General features: G+C 38.6%; 1 protein-coding gene across 7 annotated transcripts in view; it reads left to right on the forward strand.

The window, feature by feature from the left end:
* The first annotated feature begins 684 nt into the window (after nucleotides 1-684).
* The window catches only part of LOC115005460 (receptor-type tyrosine-protein phosphatase mu-like), a 134,748-nt gene continuing 121,555 nt past the window's right edge, over nucleotides 685-13,877 (forward strand). For all 7 annotated transcript variants that reach the window (XM_029427281.1, XM_029427282.1, XM_029427283.1 and 4 more), the window contains exon 1: nucleotides 685-912. In XM_029427281.1, coding sequence (XP_029283141.1) covers nucleotides 840-912 — 73 coding nt within the window. In that variant the 5' untranslated portion in view covers nucleotides 685-839. The remainder of the gene's footprint in view (nucleotides 913-13,877) is intronic.

The following is a 13,877-nucleotide window of genomic DNA, read 5'->3' on the forward strand; positions in this document are numbered from 1 at the left end:
CATTTTACAAATATATATGAAAATTGTAAATATAAAAGGAAGTAATTTTAATGAATGAATTAAGAATAAAAACACAGCACTTAATACAAAAATATAAATGTTAAGTATTAAAACTTATATGAAAACTTATGAAAAATATTAAAATCATTTTAAAAGATGCATTTAAAAATAATAGTAAAATAAATTTCAAATAATATAAAATAAATATAATTACATAAGATGTAAAATATACAGAAGTAAGATTAATCAATTAATTAAGAATAGAAATATAAAGTAGATTTAAGTACAAATTGTAAATACAAAAGTATAAGTACAATTCATTAAATAATTAAGAATGCAAATACAAATTAAAACAAAAATGTTAAATATTAAAATGAATAAGAATATAAAAATAAGAATAACAAAAGATGGGGCGCACCATGTAGTACTTACCCCCCCCCCCCCCATGTATATCTTCAGTTATAACGAAAAATAAAGAAACAAGGCCAAAAAACAATCTTTAAAAATAAAAATAAACGCCCCCCCTCCCTCGCACCCCCCCCCCTCTCTCGTGCCCCCCTAACGTCTCTCGCCCCCTGTGACGTCAGCGACAGCTCGGTAAACGGAGTCAGTCTCTCTCCGGTCTGAAGAGAAACGGAGGAAAAAAAGAAACCGGAGAGACAGACACCCGCAAACCTGTCTGTCTGCCAGCCTGTCTGTGTGTCTGCCTGTCTGCCTGTCTGTCTGCCTGTCTGTGTGTGTGTGTGAGAGAGCGACAGACAGGAAACAGCAAAAGAAGAAGAAGTCTGGAGTTGTTTCTGTAGTTTTTTCCCTCGCGCTCCGGAGGGCTCGGTGTGAACATGGAGCGGGCTGCAACTTTCCTCGTGCTGCTTTCACTGGGACTAACGGGCGTGCGGGCGGACACCTTCAAAGGTAAAACACCAGGGGGACCGGGACACACACCGGGGGGACCGGGTCTGTGGGTGAGGGGGGGGGGGGGGGGGGTAACGGTGTAAACATGGGAGTTGTTTCTGTGTGTCGGCATCCAAGTTTCCAGCTGGAAAATCTCCTCCTTCTTCTTCTTCTCCTCCTTCTTCTTCTTCTTCTTCTTCTTCTTCTTCTTCTTCTTCTTCTTCTTCTTCTCCACCTCCTTCTTCTTCTCCTTCTCCTTCTCTCTTCTCTTCTTCTTCTTCTTCTTCTTCTTCTCCTTCTTCTCCTTCTCCTCCTTCTCTTCTCCTTCTTCTCTTTCTTCTCCTCCTCCTCCTTCTTCTTCTCCATCTTCTTCTTCTTCTTCTCCTCCTCCTCCTTCTCTTTTATTTCTTCTTCTGTCCGTTTTTCTTCTGACCTCAGCTCAGAAAAAACTTTTATGTGTTTAAAACAAGCTGCTCAAAGAAATTCTCCAGATATATTGCAAATACTGCGAAGAAATAAATATATAAAACTGCAAACAAATAAATATTATAAAATAATAAAATAAAGAAATACTTCAAATATATAAATTCTACAAATAAATAAAGAAATACTGTAAATATATGAATACTGCAAATAAATACTGCAAATAAATAACAAAATACTGCCACCAGCCAGTCGGAGCTGCTGGTGAAGAAAAGTGAAGACCTTAAACCCAGCAGAATAGAGCAGGATAGAGCAAGATAGAGCATAATAGAGCAAGATAGAGCATAATAGAACAATATAGAGCAGACTAGAGCAAGATTGAGCAGGATAGAGCAGAATAGAGCAAGATAGAGCAAGATAGAGCAAGATTGAGCAGGATAGAGCATAATAGAACAAGATAGAGCAGGATATAGCATAATAGAGCAAGATAGAGCATAATAGAACAAGATAGAGCATAATAGAGCAAGATTGAGCAGGATAGAGCATAATAGAACAAGATAGAGCATAATAGAGCAAGATTGAGCAGAATAAAGCAGAATAGAGCAGGATAGAGCATAATAGAGCGAGATAGAGCAGGATAGTAGAACCCACTGTAGTACCTTGTTTTTTGCACGTGTTCATTTAACAAATGAATGTTATTTAGTGGTGTGAGGAGAGGAAAAACACTGATTCACTTTATTTCATCCTGTACATCACTTTACAGAGTGACGTGCATTAGTTATTGTTATTTAAATCCAAACATTATTTTTGATCATATATTCAGCCCTAATGTTCCTGCAGCTCACTGTGTCCAGCGGCTGCAGATGAGCGTGCACACAGTAGATCAGTAGATTAATGCACGATAAAGATATGCTTTCTTCTGTTACCACAGAGCTGCAACTCAGTCATTTTTCATTGTTCAGCCTCTCAAATATATCATATCATATTAAAGTGAATATCTTTGGACATTTTACACACCTTTAGTTCATCTATAATGAATATATGTAATATAATATGTGTTTCTACTGTTATACTGACAGTACAGACTTCATGTTTAATATTTGTAGCTCTGCTTCTTCATGTGCACGTTTTAGACGTATCGATTTTTTGCTCAATGCATGATATAAGATGTGATTTATATATGAAGGAGTGTGTTTAAGTCAGTCAGCTGTTGTTCCTCTTCTCCGTTTCTCACATCTACATCATCTATTATATTATATATAATTAAATATTTATATAGTGGGAAAGAACTGACATTGTGATATTTGTTTAAATGCGAAAATAGAGGAATTTCTACCAGATGAGGACAAAGCTCCTGTTTGTGGTCGACATCGTTCTGTAGAAATATTTATTTTTCCTCCTCTGTGTTTCTCCTGCTCGTGTTTAGGGAAATATTTCACTTTCAGATCAAGCTGCAACGTGTTTGAGTCCTGCAGTGTGAATGTTGATGCTGAAACGATGTATCGCGCAGCCCTGTGAAATATTACATATAGGATAATATATTACATATATATTTAGGGACGTCACAAGACCAGAAATGCAGCAGTCGATACCAACAGCAGTGAAATCCACGATTCTCCAAATCAACTGGATACCACAGTAAAACACCAATAACCCCATGTACTCCATCACTCCTGCTTTATTACTCCATACTGGTCATATAATATATAAATATATATTTTATATTACTGTGAAAACATCTTCAAACAACTATATTTATTTATATAACTGGAATTTCCTTACCAAAAACTACATTTTACAAGATTACTTTGAACACATCATAATAACATTATAACTTACCTTGAACCAGTACAGTATAGAGCCTGAACGCACCACAATGGAACTCAATGGAACCTCCCGGCTGCTAACAGCTAACACCCGACTTCTTACAGCTAACTGCTTACTGCTAACACCTGACTGCTTATAGCTAACAGCTAACGCCTGACTTCTTACTGCTAACACCTGACTTCTTACAGCTAACAGCTAACACCTGACTTCTTACTGCTAACACCTGACTGCTTACAGCTAACAGCTAACACCTGACTTCTTACAGCTAACAGCTAACACCTGACTTCTTACAGCTAATACCTGACTTCTTACAGCTAACAGCTAACACCTGACTTCTTACAGCTAATACCTGACTTCTTACAGCTAACAGCTAACACCTGACTTCTTACAGCTAATACCTGACTTCTTACTGCTAACACCTGACTGCTTACAGCAAACAGCTAACACCTGACTTCTTACAGCTAACAGCTAACGCCTGACTTCTTACTGCTAACACCTGACTGCTTACAGCTAACAGCTAACACCTGACTTCTTACAGCTAACACCTGACTGCTTACAGCTAACAGCTAACGCCTGACTTCTTACTGCTAACACCTGACTGCTTACAGCTAACAGCTAACACCTGACTTCTTACAGCTAATACCTGACTTCTTACAGCTAACACCTGACTTCTTACAGCTAACACCTGACTGCTTACAGCTAACAGCTAACGCCTGACTTCTTACTGCTAACACCTGACTGCTTACAGCTAACAGCTAACACCTGACTTCTTACAGCTAATACCTGACTTCTTACAGCTAACACCTGACTTCTTACAGCTAACAGCTAACGCCTGACTTCTTACTGCTAACACCTGACTGCTTACAGCTAACAGCTAACACCTGACTTCTTACTGCTAACACCTGACTGCTTACAGCTAACAGTTAACACCTGACTTCTTACAGCTAACACCTGACTTCTTACAGCTAACAGTTAACACCTGACAGCTAACAGCTAACACCTGACTGCTTACAGCTAACAGCTAACACCTGACTGCTTACAGCTAACTGTGTTAACTAGCTCTCCTTTAGATTTCAACACAGATTTGTTGTTCACAATGTTGAGTACCGTCACGCTTTCATCATTTTGGCATCGACATTATAGCGAAGTATCTACTTCTTCTCCTTAAAACAGTATAATACATAATATATCAAAAATATTTTATAACATATAAATGATATATTATACATTATATTTTATACATTATTAATGTATAAAATATAATGTATGAAAGTAATATTTTATGTATAAAATATAATATATATTGTATAAATATAATGTATAAAAGTTATTGTGTAATATACATGTCAGACGTTAAACTGACTCCAGTGTGTTTCCAGTGAAAGCAGACGGCTGATCTTCATGTAAACCAATTAGCAGCAAAGTAATTAAGGAAGCTCTGAAGCTCATTAGGAGTTTGTTTACTGTGTGTGTGTGTGTGTGTGTGTGTGTGTGTGTGTGTGTGTAAAGGAATAACGGTTTTATTCAGAGTCTAAGTTGTTACAAACAAACACAAACATGGACGGATTAAAGACTCAAAAAGGAAGTCCAGAAAGAAGAAACTCATGTTGATCAATATTATCTCTGATCCAACAAGAATAATATATTCAGACTTTTATCTCTAAATATTCAGACTTTTTCCTCTCAGTATACATGGGGGTCTGTGATCCAGGTCATCAGAGAATAAAGAGTCTGCAGAACTTATCAAGTCTCCAGTGATCGTTGTGTCATCAGGCTGCAGACAGCTGATCTCAGATCATCCTGCAGCTTTAATGGCTGAATATCGTTTTACTTTGAAAAGCTGGAGTTAACTGTTTGACTTTCTTTAAAGAGGTCCGTCTGTGTGTCTGCAGCCATAGGGTGTGTTGGATTTCTCCTCCTGTCTGTCCCTCTCTGCTGCACATATGGAGGACTATGGGGCCAGAGTGTGTGTGCGTGTGTGTGTGTGTGTGTGTGTGAAGCAGCAGAGAATGAAATTAAACTCTCAGCGGCCTGGGTCCAAGATGGCCGCCACGCCCTAATAACCGCGCTGATGGAGTGAGGCTAATGAGTGAGCTTGGTCGTCGGGGGCGGCGGCTGTAGTTTGTTGTTTGTTGTTGTTAGTCGGTCCAAATGTTTTAGTGTGTTTCAGGGCTGAATTAAGTTTTGTATCTCTTTGAAGTCGTTTTGTGTCGTTTTGTGTCTCTTTGTGGTTGTTTTGTGTCTCTTTGTGGTCATTTTGTGCCTCTTTGTAGTCGTTTTGTGCCTCTTTGTAGTCGTTTTGTGTCTCTTTGTAGTCGTTTTGTGTCTCTTTGTGGTAGTTTTATGTCTCTTTGTGGTAGTTTTATGTCTCTTTGTGGTCGTTTTGTGTCTCTTTGTAGTCGTTTTGTGTCTCTTTGTAGTCGTTTTGTGTCTCTGTGGTCATTTTGTGTCTCTTTGTAGTCGTTTTGTGTTTCTGTGGTCGTTTTGTGTCTCTTTGTAGTCGTGTTGTGTCTCTTTGTGGTCATTTTGTGCCTCTTTGTAGTCGTTTTGTGCCTCTTTGTAGTCGTTTTGTGTCTCTTTGTAGTCGTTTTGTGTCTCTTTGTGGTAGTTTTATGTCTCTTTGTGGTAGTTTTATGTCTCTTTGTGGTCGTTTTGTGTCTCTTTGTAGTCGTTTTGTGTCTCTGTGGTCGTTTTGTGTCTCTTTGTAGTCGTTTTGTGTCTCTTTGTAGTCGTTTTGTGTCTCTGTGGTCATTTTGTGTCTCTTTGTGGTCGTTTTGTGCCTCTTTACAGTCGTTTAGTGTCTCTTTGTAGTCGTTTTGTGTCTCTGTGGTCATTTTGTGTATCTTTGTGGTCGTTATGTGCCTCTTTACAGTCGTTTAGTGTATCTTTGTAGTCGTTTTGTTTTCTCTTTGTAGTTGTTTTGAGTCTCTTTGTAGTCGTTTTGTGTCTCATTGAAGTCCTTTTGTGTCTCTTTGTAGTCGTTTTGTGTCTCTTTGTAGTTGTTTTGTGTCTCTTTGTAGTCGTTTTGTGTCTCTTTGTAGTCGTTTTGTGTCTCTTTGTGGTGGTTTTGTGTCTCTTCGTAGTCATTTTGTGTCTCTTTGAAGTTATTTTGTGCCTCTTTGTAGTCGTTTTGTGTCTCTCTGTGGTCATTTTGTGTCTATTTGTGGTCGTTTTGTGTCTCATTGTGGTCGTTTTATGTCTTTTTGTGGTCATTTTGTGTCTATTTGTGGTCGTTTTGTGTCTCTTTGTGGTCGTTTTTTGTGTCTTTTTGTGGTCATTTTGTGCCTCTTTGTAGTCGTTTTGTGTCTCTTTGTGGTCGTTTTGTGTCTCTCTGTGGTCATTTTGTGTCTCTCTGTGATCATTTTGTGTCTCTTTGTGGTCGTTTTGTGCCTCTTTGCAGTCGTTTTGTGTCTCTTTGTGGTCATTTTGTGTCTATTTGTGGTCGTTTTGTGGTCGTTTTATGTCTTTTTGTGGTAATTTTGTGTCTCTTTGTAGTCGTTTTGTGTCTCTTTGAAGTCATTTTGTGTCTCTTTGTAGTCATTTTGTAGTCATTTTGTGTCTATTTGAAGTCATTTTGTGTCTCTTTGTGGTGGTTTTGTGTCTCTTTCTGGTTGTTTAGTGTCTCTTTGTAGTCGTTTTGTGTCTCTTTGTAGTCGTTTTGTGTCTCTTTGTAGTCGTTTTGTGTCTCTTTGAAGTCATTTTGTGTCTCTGTAGTCGTTTTGTGTCTCTTTGAAGTCATTTTGTGTCTCTTTGTAGTTGTTTTGTGTCTCTTTGAAGTCATTTTGTGTGTCTTTGTAGTCGTTTTGTGTCTCTTTGCAGTCGTTTTGTGTCTCTTTGTAGTCATTTTGTGTCTCTTTGAAGTCATTTTGTGTCTCTTTGTAGTCATTTTGTGTCTATTTGAAGTCGTTTTGTGTCTCTTTGTAGTTGTTTTGTGTCTCTTTGTAGTCGTTTTGTGTCTCTCTGTGGTCATTTTGTGTCTTTTTGTGGTCGTTTTGTGCCTCTTTGTAGTCGTTTTGTGTCTCTTTGTAGTCGTTTTGTGTCTCTCTGTGGTCATTTTGTGTCTCTTTGAAGTCATTTTGTGTCTCTTTCTGGTCGTTTAGTGTATCTTTGTAGTCGTTTTGTTTTCTCTTTGTAGTTGTTTTGAGTCTCTTTGTAGTCGTTTTGTGTCTCATTGAAGTCGTTTTGTGTCTCTTTGTAGTCGTTTTGTGTCTCTTTGTTGTTGTTTTGTGTCTCTTTGTAGTCGTTTTGTGTCTCTTTGTAGTCGTTTTGTGTCTCTTTGTGGTGGTTTTGTGTCTCTTCGTAGTCATTTTGTGTCTCTTTGAAGTTATTTTGTGCCTCTTTGTAGTCGTTTTGTGTCTCTCTGTGGTCATTTTGTGTCTATTTGTGGTCGTTTTGTGTCTCATTGTGGTCGTTTTATGTCTTTTTGTGGTCATTTTGTGCATCTTTGTAGTCGTTTTGTGTCTCTTTGTGGTCGTTTTGTGTCTCTCTGTGGTCATTTTGTGTCTCTCTGTGATCATTTTGTGTCTCTTTGTGGTCGTTTTGTGCCTCTTTGCAGTCGTTTTGTGTCTCTTTGTGGTCATTTTGTGTCTATTTGTGGTCGTTTTGTGGTCGTTTTATGTCTTTTTGTGGTAATTTTGTGCCTCTTTGTAGTCGTTTTGTGTCTCTTTGTAGTCGTTTTGTGTCTCTTTGTGGTGGTTTTGTGTCTCTTTCTGGTCGTTTAGTGTATCTTTGTAGTCGTTTTGTGTCTCTTTGTAGTCGTTTTGAGTCTCTTTGTAGTCGTTTTGTGCCTCTGTGTAGTTGTTTTGTGTCTCTCTGTGGTCATTTTGTGTCTCTTTGTGGTCGTTTTGTGCCTCTTTTCAGTCGTTTTGGGTCTCTTTGTAGTCGTTTTGTGTCTCTCTGGGGTCATTTTGTGTCTATTTGTGGTCGTTTTGTGTCTCTTTGTGGTCATTTTGTGTCTCTCTGTGGTCATTTTGTGTCTCTTTGAAGTCATTTTGTGTCTCTTTGTAGTTGTTTTGTTTCTCTGTGTGATCATTTTGTGTCTCTTTGTGGTCGTTTTGTGCCTCTTTGCAGTCGTTTTGTGTCTCTTTGTGGTCATTTTGTGTCTATTTGTAGTCGTTTTGTGTCTCTTTGAAGTCATTTTGTGTCTCTTTGTAGTCGTTGTGTCTCTTTGTAGTCATTTTGTGTCTATTTGAAGTCATTTTGTGTCTCTTTGTGGTGGTTTTGTGTCTCTTTCTGGTTGTTTAGTGTCTCTTTGTAGTCGTTTTGTGTCTCTTTGTAGTCGTTTTGTGTCTCTTTGTAGTCGCTTTGAGTCTCTTTGTAGTCGTTTTGTGTCTCTTTGAAGTCATTTTGTGTCTCTTTGTAGTCGTTTTGAGTCTCTTTGTAGTCATTTTGTGTCTCTTTGTAGTCGTTTTGTGTGTCTTTGTAGTCGTTTTGTGTCTCTTTGCAGTCGTTTTGTGTCTCTTTGTAGTCATTTTGTGTCTCTTTGAAGTCATTTTGTGTCTCTTTGTAGTCGTTGTGTCTCTTTGTAGTCATTTTGTGTCTCTTTGAAGTCATTTTGTGTCTCTTTGTAGTCGTTTTGTGTCTCTTTGTAGTCGTTTTGTGTCTCTCTGTGGTCATTTTGTGTCTTTTTGTGGTCGTTTTGTGCTTCTTTGTAGTCGTTTTGTGTCTCTTTGTAGTCGTTTTGTGTCTCTCTGTGGTCATTTTGTGTCACTATGAAGTCATTTTGTGTCTCTTTCTGGTCGTTTAGTGTATCTTTGTAGTCGTTTTGTTTTCTCTTTGTAGTCGTTTTGAGTCTCTTTGTAGTCGTTTTGTGTCTCATTGAAGTCCTTTTGTGTCTCTTTGTAGTCGTTTTGTGTCTCTTTGTTGTCTCTTTGTAGTCGTTTTGTGTCTCTTTGTAGTCGTTTTGTGTCTCTTTGTAGTCGTTTTGTGTCTCTCTGTGGTCATTTTGTGTCTCTTTGTGGTGGTTTTGTGTCTCTTTCTGGTCGTTTAGTGTATCTTTGTAGTCGTTTTGTGTCTCTTTGTAGTCGTTTTGAGTCTCTTTGTAGTCATTTTGTGTCTCTTTGAAGTCATTTTGTGTCTGTAGTCGTTTTGAGTCTCTTTGTAGTCGTTTTCTGTCTCTTTGTAATCGTTTAGTGTCTCTTTGTAGTCGTTTTCTGTCTCTCTGTGGTCATTTTGTGTCTCTTTGTGGTGGTTTTGTGTCTCTTTGTGGTCGTTTTGTGCCTCTTTGCAGTCGTTTTGTGGTCATTTTGTGTCTATTTGTGGTCGTTTTGTGTCTCTTTGTAGTCGTTTTGTGTCTCTCTGTGGTCATTTTGTGTCTCTTTGTGGTGGTTTTGTGTCTCTTTCTGGTCGTTTAGTGTATCTTTGTAGTCGTTTTGTATCTCTTTGTAGTCGTTTTGTGTCTCTTTGTAGTCGTTTTGAGTCTCTTTGTAGTCATTTTGTGTCTCTTTGAAGTCATTTTGTGTCTCTTTGTAGTCGTTTTGAGTCTCTTTGTAGTCGTTTTGTGTCTCTTTGTAATCATTTAGTGTCTCTTTGTAGTGGTTTTGAGTCTCTTTGTAGTCGTTTAGTGTCTCTTTGTAGTCGTTTTGAGTCTCTTTGTAGTCGTTTTGTGTCTTTTTGTAGTCGTTTTGTGTCTCTCTGTGGTCATTTTGTGTCTATTTGAAGTCGTTTTGTGCCTCTGTGCTAATTTTGTGTCTCTTTGTGGTCGTTTTGTGCCTCTTTGTGGTCGTTTTTTTGCCTCTTTGTGGTCGTTTTGTGTCTCTTTGTGGTCGTTTTGTGTCTCTTTGTAGTCATTTTGAGTCTCTTTGTAGTCGTTTTGTGTGTCTTTGAATTCATTTTGTGTCTCTTTGTAGTTGTTTTGAGTCTCTTTGCAGTCGTTTTGTGTCTTTGTGTGTCTCTAAAACATATTAGCAGCAGAATGTTCCTTTAAAGTTCAGCAGAACGACCAAAACATAAAAACTGAACAAAGAGAGAGGTGTCTGTAATTAGAACAATGCTGTCAACTCAGCAGCACACACACACACACACACACACACACACACACACACACACACACACACACACACACACTCTGATGACTTGGTGTGTCCAGGTTCAGGACTGTCGCTGATTCAGGACTTTACCTTTTCCTCCTCTGTGTGTGTGTGTGTGTTTAATCTGTGAGCTTCATTAAAACCCTGACAAGACAGAACAAAAAGCTGACTTCACCTGAACACACACACACACACACACACACACACACACACACACACACACACACACAGTGAAGTCAGGTGTGTGTTGAGGGTCCTCAGTGAGTTAATTACCTCTCTTGCAACCTCTGATACTTCCTTTCTGTCTTCCATTTCTTCTTCTTCTCCTTCTAGAATATATATATATATAAACATATATCTATATATATATATATATATATATATAAACATATATTATATATAAACATATATATATATATATATATATACATCAAATCAAATCAAATTTATTTGTATAGCCCAATATCACAAATTATACATTTGTCTCAGTGTGCTTTACAGACTGTACAGGTTACGACATCCTCTGTCCTTAGACCCTCACATCGCACAAGGAAAAACTTCCTAAAAGAAACCCCAAAATTAAAAGGGAAAAAATGGAAGAAACCTCAGGGAGAGCAACTGAGGAGGGATCCCTCTCCCAGGACGGACAGACGTGCAATAGATGTCGTGTGTACAGGATAAACAACATAGTACAAATACAACATTTGACAGAAATTATGTTGTGTTGGAAAAAAAAGAAGTAGAAAGTTTGGATGAATCCAGGAAAATGTCAATAAGGCTTCCCGGTGTCCAGCAGGACCAGGTCAGCAGGCGCTGTCACGATTCATGATCCTGACGTAAACTTTATCAGAGGCAACCTGCCACATGAGAGACAGACACTCCGGGGATGATACCCCGGATGGTGAGTTAGTAACATACATTTACATAAATGCATACAGATAGAGAGGGAGAAGAAGAGAGAGGGAGAGAAGGAAGAGAGCAGGGAGGTGTCCCCCGGCAGTCTAAGCCTATAGCAGCATAACTAGGGGCTGATCCAGGGCAAACCTGAGCCAGCCCTAACTATAAGCTTTATCAAAAAGGAAAGTCTTTAGCCTACTCTTAAATGTGGAGAGTGTGTCTGCCTTCCGAACACAAACTGGAAGCTGGTTCCACTGGAGAGGAGCTTGATAGCTGAAGGCTCTGGCTCCCACTGTACTCTTAGAGACTCTAGGAACCACCAGTAACCCTGCAGTCTGGGAGCGTAATGCTCTAGTTGGTTTATAAGGTACTATGAGATCTTTAAGATATGCTGGAGCCTGACCTTTAATTGATTTGTAAGTCAGGAGAAGGATTTTGAATTCTATTCTGTATTTTACCGGGAGCCAGTGCAGAGCAGCTAATACATATACATTATATATATGTATATGTATATACATTATATATATTATATATATGTTTGTATATATTTTATATATATGTATATATATATATATATATATATATATATAAAAACATATATAATATATATATATATATATATATATATATATATATATATATATATATATATTATATTTATATATATATAAATATAAATATTTCTATACATATTTCTATATATATTTCTGTATTGTATATATAAGGAACTCGTTAGTAAAGTGTTTCCCAGTGAGGCCTCACTGACTGACTGTAGAGCTTCACTTTTTATTGTTGTTACAAGTAAACACTTTGATTTTACAACACTTTTAAAGTCATGGATCAGAAAACTGTGTGAAGGCGATCACATGACACACACACGCACACACACACACACACACCCACACACAGACACACACACAGACACAGTAACCTTTAATAATATTAGTGTTCTCAGCAGTGTGTGCTCAAATTGAACCTGTCAGCTCCTGGTGTGTGTGTGTGTGTGTGCGTGTGCGTGCGTGTGTGTGTGTGTGTGTGTGTGTGTGTATGTGTGAGATCATGTGGAAGGAAGTGAAGTGTTTACGACTGAACCTGCTTGTTCACGCTTCAATGAAAAAGGGAATAATGATGCACAAATGATCATCACCTCCAATATCGTGAATCATGTCACAATTATTTATAGTTTACATATCGTGCAGACCACACACAACATATATCATCATATATATATGTTATGATATATGTTATGATATATATCATCAAATATATCATAATATATATATTATAATATATTTGTTTTGTTTGTGTTGGTTTATTTATTTTAAGAATAGTTTTCATCTGTTTTTGCAGACAGAGGATGAAGAGCATCCTGGTGTTTGCTTGTCTTTAAGTCTTCTTCTTCTGTGGTGTAACTGCTGCAGTCGACGGGAGAAACACATATTTTCCTTCATTATGAAGAGAAAATGCAATATTCAGGAATATTTCCTTCTTACAATGAATGTTTCGCACCTTTGCGTGAGGAGGAAGCTCTCCACGCTGAGGACCTGCTCCTCCTCGTCCTCCTCGTCCTCCACATGTGACTTTATTTATGTTGCAGCAACATCAAAATGAATAAAACATGTTGCTAATCTGAATCTTTTCTTATTACATTTCTCCTTCTTCACACTCGCCTCCCGCCTGCAGTTTCATGCTTTATATTTGTACTTCAGTAATTTAAAAAATGCATAAATCTTTGTTGCTTTAATCTCCCCACAAATCCACATCCCAGCGCTGAATTATCTGCAGCAACAGAAGGAGGAAAGTTCCCGTGTTCCACTTAACACGGCAGGACTTCCTCCGTGTGTTTGTGGTCGGTCCGGGTCGGATTAAAGCCGTTAGTGAAAGGATCCCCGGCGGGCTGAGACGCAGCGATCGGCCCCGGTGGCCTCTGGGATTAATGTGCCGCCTTCAGACGCAGCGTCTGCAAACCCAACGGGGATTAAAGGAGGTCGGATTAAGACTCCTTTTGTTTAACGTGTGAGATGAGATAGAAACTGAGGAGGAGGATTTGTGTCTCTGAGAGCACACAGAGGGAGGCCGGTGTCAGCTCTAAGCTCTGTCACACAGATACAAATCTCCCTCGGTCCCTGAACTCACCACAGTTTACACTTTAATTCTTCTGGTCACATCCAGCGACTCAATGATCCGACGTCTGAGAACAAATGAAGTTTAGTATGTCCTGATATATTGTGTGTCTAACTGCACCCCCTCTGTAAGGGCAGCAGCACATAAGGGGTACACGTGACCGTCGTCATGGTGACAGAGCATTGCCCTGACAGCAGGCAGTTTGTTTTATTTCTTCTACCTTTCTCAGATTAAGCAAATTATTTCTTCATAGGCATGTCTTCAAAAGATTACAATTTATGTGTGTGTGTGTAATCCCTTGTCCAGAGATGTCAGCCTGATTAGTGTTGTGGTCCAAATCCCTGATCATATTCATAGGATTATTGTTTGCAGATGTGTGTGTGTGTGTGTGTGTGTGTGTGTGTGTGTGTGTGTGTGTGTGTGTGTGTGTGTGTGTGTGTGATGACTTGAAGACGGACTGAAGTAATGAGACAGGGATTAGTGTGTGTGTGTGTGTGTGTGTGTGTGGGTTATCAGTATAATCTGTGTTAAGATGTTTCCTGCCTGTTCAGCAGCTCTGAAATTTAAAACACAAACCTGAGAGGAGCCTCAGAACTACATATATGTCTTTCTGACTGACTGTCTGACTATCTGTCTGTCTGTCTGTCTGTCTGTCTGTCTGACTGACTGACTGTCTGACTGATGACT

Source organism: Cottoperca gobio, unplaced genomic scaffold (genome assembly GCF_900634415.1).
Source record: "Cottoperca gobio unplaced genomic scaffold, fCotGob3.1 fCotGob3_309arrow_ctg1, whole genome shotgun sequence".
NCBI lineage: Eukaryota > Metazoa > Chordata > Actinopteri > Perciformes > Bovichtidae > Cottoperca > Cottoperca gobio.